The 5,402-nt window shown below is 40.8% G+C and overlaps 1 protein-coding gene across 1 annotated transcript; it reads left to right on the top strand.

Moving 5' to 3' along the window:
- Positions 1–2,258: 2,258 nt before the first annotated feature.
- Positions 2,259–3,197, top strand: LOC100750962 (olfactory receptor 6N1). Its single transcript, XM_027419046.1, has one exon. It carries the CDS (start codon positions 2,259–2,261, stop codon positions 3,195–3,197), a length of 939 nt encoding a protein of 312 aa, XP_027274847.1.
- The last annotated feature ends 2,205 nt before the right edge of the window (positions 3,198–5,402 follow it).

Below are 5,402 nucleotides of genomic sequence, written 5' to 3'. Positions count from 1 at the left end.
TCTGGCCTTTGTAGACACCTGCATGCCTGCACACATAAACATAGGCACACACATTCACAAAACACATAAATGCCATGGCCCTGAATGTCTCAGCCCCAGACCACAGAAGCCACAAGGTTTGGCCTGAGTGGGGGAGCGTGGACTTGGAAACTCCTAGCAACCCAATGGAGATAAAGACTAGACACAGGCATCTTGCCATCTTTAGAGAGCTCTCAGTTCCATGCTGCAAAACTGGAATCTCTTCTTTATTCAGCATCTTCCTGGCTGTAATCTAACCATTGTTTCCTGACCCGGAGACCATTTCTCTTCCATCTCCCTAGACCCTATCAGCAGATCTCTCTACCATCTCTCCTCCAGATACCTCCTAACTATCTGTTCTCACTCATCACATAGACTTTGCCCTTTGCCCTGGTGCAGGCATATTCAAATGCTTATTTCTGTAAAGATGCAAAACTAGGGGACATTCTCCACTGAGGCTATGCCATTCAGCAGCAAATCAGCTAGCATCTGCAATACAATGTAGACTGGAGCGCCGGAGCTTTGGACCCCGAGAAACCCTCTAATAGCACAATATTCGGCTCCCGACATTTAAACCAATAATTTTAAAAGCAAAATAAAACCTGGAATAGTATTTTAAATATTGGCAAGCTGTGGTTGGAACAATGAACTAATGGTGGCCACTGTAGTGCCAGGTGATGAAGCTGCAGGTGTTCAGCATAGAAGGATGGTTCCTATGTGGTTAGGTTGTTAGGCTAATAGTGGCAAACAATGACAAATCTCCTGGCCAATAGGGATTTAAGAGGCAATCCATTTCTGGGTTACCCAAGTTGTTACTCACCATGCATAAATGAGGAGATGAGAATTGGATTGTTTATTTAATGGTGTGTTATATGGTCATTGTGAAACAGGAAATATCCCTAGGAATGGATTTCAGAACTCCAACGTGAAGATTTCAGGGCTAAGTTGATTGAGAAACATGCCTCATCTGACTCACTTCTCTAGCCTAACTCTTTGGTCCAGGGGGATCCATTCTGAAATGTAGTCATAGCAGCCCCAGGGAACATTCATTAAGGTGTTGTGGGAGACCTGCATTTCCAGGAGCACGGACTATAAGTAAAGGGTCTTGCAATAGAAATGATACCAATAAGGATGAGATTAGTTCTACTGTAACCAGGGCAGTGAGGTAATGGTTGGAGGTGGCACAGAAGAGGTAAGAGTGGCTAAAGAAGAGTAGGGAACAGCTTTCACCTTTCCTTCATAATGTCCCTTGGAGTATGGGAGTGGTACTCTAGGGATGTTAACGTAGACTATCTATCTCCATGCTAACCCAACACACATCAATCAGCGACTGGATAAACACAGACTAGTGACTTACAAGGAGCTTCATGAACCTCTAACTTAAACTTCTTCACTCGAAGAAATTGAAACAAAGAGAAAACAGTGGTCTGGACCAAGGTTTGCTTTGAGTTGCTGATAAAACAAATTTAGAAATGCAATTCCTGAAAGAAGGTGCTATGTGTACTACCTCAGCACCTCCGGGCACACCTCCCAGAGCCTGGCTTCATACTGTCTCCCTTTTCCCTATCCCCTGCAGAATCCTGAAGTTTGTCTCCTGTAAGTTCCTCCCAGAAAAAAAAAAAAATCCTTCCAGTTCATTGATTATTCATCTTGTCCCAAAGATCTAAGTTTTGTGGAATGCTCCCAAGACAGCTTTGGTTTTTGTCCATCCTTTCCTCTTTCAACCTTTGATGAGAATTTTTGATAAGTTCCAAGAGATTCAGCTGTTTAAAAAAGTAAGTCTCCTTTTCCTGCTGCACCCTGGTTGTTGAAGCCAGTACATAGTAAGGGCCATTATTTCAAAGTATTATGGGAACATTTCACCTGGAATGGTAAGAGAATGAGAAAGACAATTTTCCTATCTCTTGCTTTTTCATTGTTGTTTTTTTCTTTGTTTTTTTTTTTGCTTTTGTTTGTTTGTTTAGCAGAAAGGAGAAATCCTAGGCCTAAGGCTCTGCTGCCATAGTCCACTAAATGTTGGTCTGTGGATTAAGGAACCAGAACTATGTCATCCCTGTCAGTGACAGATACTGTGCAAATCACTTATGTCTTCTAGTATTGATTCCTCTTTTATAGACTAGAGGGAATGGGTTGGATAGATTATAAATTATTTCTTAGCTGTGTCTTCTAGTCTTTGCACTCGAGATGTAAAAAGCCTAACACTGCTCATTTGGTGCCTTTATCTCTCATTCTCAGGAATCATGGATCATGTTAACTACACCTGGACCCAAATTTTCATCCTTGCTGGGTTCACTCCAACTGGTACCCTCCAACATCTTGCAATCTTTGGAACCCTGTGCATCTATCTCCTGACACTTGCAGGGAACTTGTTTATCATTGTCCTTGTTCAAGCTGATTCAGGGCTGTCCACTCCCATGTACTTCTTTATCAGTGTCCTCTCCTTCCTGGAACTCTGGTATGTCAGCACCACAGTGCCCACCTTGCTACATACCCTGCTCCATGGACCTTCACCCATCCCATCGGCTGCATGCTTCGTCCAGCTGTATGTCTTCCATTCCTTGGGCATGACTGAGTGCTACCTGTTAGGTGTCATGGCTCTGGACCGCTACCTGGCCATCTGTCGCCCACTCCACTACCATGTACTTATGAGCAGACAGGTACAGCTACGACTAGTTGGGGGTACATGGGTAGCTGGCTTTTCAGCTGCCCTAGTACCTGCTGGTCTCACTGCCACATTACCCTACTGCTTGAAAGAGGTAGCCCATTACTTTTGTGACCTGGGCCCAGTGATGCAGTTGGCATGTGTGGACACAAGCTGGCATGCTCAGGTTTATATTGCAGTGATTGGCATGATCAATACATGCAATCTTGTCCTCATCTTGGGACTCTATGGAGGTATTGTGAAAGCTGTTCTGAAGTTGCCTTCAGCTGCCAGCCGTGCCAAAGCCTTCTCCACCTGTTCCTCCCATATAACTGTAGTGACACTGTTCTTTGGCTCTGCCTTCATTGTCTATGTAGGGCCACCGGAGATTCGAGCTGAGGGCAGAGGCAAGCTTATTGCCTTGGTATACACTTTTCTCACCCCTTTCCTCAACCCTATTATCTATACCCTTCGCAATAAGGAAGTGAAGGAGGCTGTGAAGAGGGTTACACAGAAGATCAAGGCTTTGCTGACTTGATTCTAGAGTCCTACAGGTTTATCACTTTACCCATTTGAAAATGGCAATATTGAGCTGGTTACTTATGCAATAATTAACTCATAATTTCAATAATATATGAAATAGTCAACTAAAGTAGTCTTGAATAAGGACAAACTGAAAAAAAAAAGTTGGAGAAAAAATATAGTCCCTGAACCTACTAATATGTGTGTGGATGAGGACACATATTTGATGAAATAAATAGCAAAATAAATAAATAAAGTTCAGTTTTTTTATGCAGACAGAAAGAAATTGAAATGTGTGAATTTCTAGAACCTAGGCTGGCTAGAGGGTTGTAGTTTATACTGAATTTTTGGAGAAAGGTCCAGAAGACATTGAGATTAGTTACAGGAAGATTCAAAGGGCACATTGGACAAATGTTGAGATGGAGACCAGTGAACTATAGAAATAGAAAACAAAGGTATATAGAGCTCAATGTTCTTGAGCAACATTGTAATAAAACCTGTTGGAAGTTGGAGTAGAGGATTCCTCTAATGTGAAAGAGAATGAGATGGGAAACAAAGATTTCTAGGTGATCAGAGGTCTAAGCAAGTTTTAAAGCCACCCTAAAGAGTGTATACACTCTAAATTTGAAACAGTCAACCAGGAAACATTGCTCATGTATCCCCTTTGTGAAAAACTAGCTCTATGAACCATGGAAGGCTGTAAAGTGAGAAGTCAGGGCACTCTTGGCTCCCTGTTTCAAGTCACTTACAGGTCTATTTTATTTTATTGTTTGATAACTTCATACATACATTTAATGCATTTTAAAGACATCCATCTCCCATTCTCTCCTACCCAGTTCCTCCTGATCACCCATCACCACTTTTCCTTCCCAACTTTAGGTGTTTTAAATGTATTTTTAATCTTTTTATTTCAATTTTCCATATATACTTTGTTCCCCATTTCCTCAACTCCTCCCCTATCTCCCCACTACCCTACTGAACCAACTTCATATTCTCTCTCTCTCTCTCTCTCTCTCTCTCTCTCTCTCTCTCTCTATCTTTCTCTTTCTCTTCTTCCTCTTCCTTCTTCTCTACAGAACATCTGTGGTGCTGAGAATTACAGAGAAATGCAGGCTTCTCTGAGCTATGGACGTATAGGGGCCCATCTTTCTCAGAAAGTGACCCTCCAATCAGTGGTGAATGTGCCTACCATGGGTATTCTTACTTGCCTGCCTTATTAACAACTCATGACACTTGTGAATCTTGACATTTTATATGGATCATAAAATTTCCAACAGTAGTATCCTGACTTCTCCTGCCCATTAGATAACAAAAGTACCTGAGTGCTATATTTAAGAAAGACTGACAAACAGGGTTAACATTAATTTTAATATATCTATATAATTTTAATATATCTATATAATATATCTAATAGGTTTGCTTCAATTTAATTAGCATTCGCAACTAGCATTTGACTAGCATTCACAACTCTAGTGACTGGATCTTAGAAAAATGTCATAATTTTATGTTTTTTCATAAAAAGGGATTAAACATTTCTGAAAAATAATGATGCATTTTATATTTTTGGTTAGATTTTCTTCCCTTTTAAAGAGATGACATGCTTTCATTTTTTATTCTGTCTTCTGAAGGAGGCTTAAATGACATTTATTCCTTGATTTCTGCCCTCTTCAGGTTTTATTAAGTTGTCTCTGCCAAATCCACTCATAGAAATTACAGTGTGTATGTCTTATATGTGTCGGGATGTGGCAATGGAAGTCATTAAAAATAGTCACTTTTTAAAATATACCAAAGCCCAATTAATAGAAAACTTTTATGAGAATAAATCTTTTTTTCTGTGCATTTGGAATGCTGTGGTTGCATGCTGGGAAAGACAGAGACGCTTTCTGAGGGATAATTCCAAGTGAAGATATTCTCAAAACACTAGGATGATGAAAATGTAACTTAAAATAAAATTGTATGTATACTTGTGTGTAGTGAGAGATCTATCAGACGTACCTGTGGCACTAACCACACACACACACACACACACACACGTATGTGTGTGTGTGTGTGTGTGTGTGTGTGTGTGTGTTTATGTATGTGCATGTGTGTGTGTGTGTGTTTATGTATGTGCATGTGTGTGAGTGTGTATTTATGTATGTGCGCGTGTGTGTGTGTGTGTGTGTGTGTGTGTATGTATGTGCGTGTGTGTATGTGTGTGTGTGGTTGTTGGTGGGTGCTT

The sequence above is a fragment of the Cricetulus griseus genome, chromosome 5, assembly GCF_003668045.3.
Source record: "Cricetulus griseus strain 17A/GY chromosome 5, alternate assembly CriGri-PICRH-1.0, whole genome shotgun sequence".
NCBI lineage: Eukaryota > Metazoa > Chordata > Mammalia > Rodentia > Cricetidae > Cricetulus > Cricetulus griseus.
Note: the sequence above shows the minus strand (reverse complement) of the source record. Positions and strands in the feature narration are given on the sequence as shown.

Excerpts from the sequence above, each read along its gene's own strand:
- LOC100750962 (XM_027419046.1), top strand. The coding sequence starts at position 2,259 with ATGGATCATGTTAACTACACCTGGACCCAAATTTTCATCCTTGCTGGG.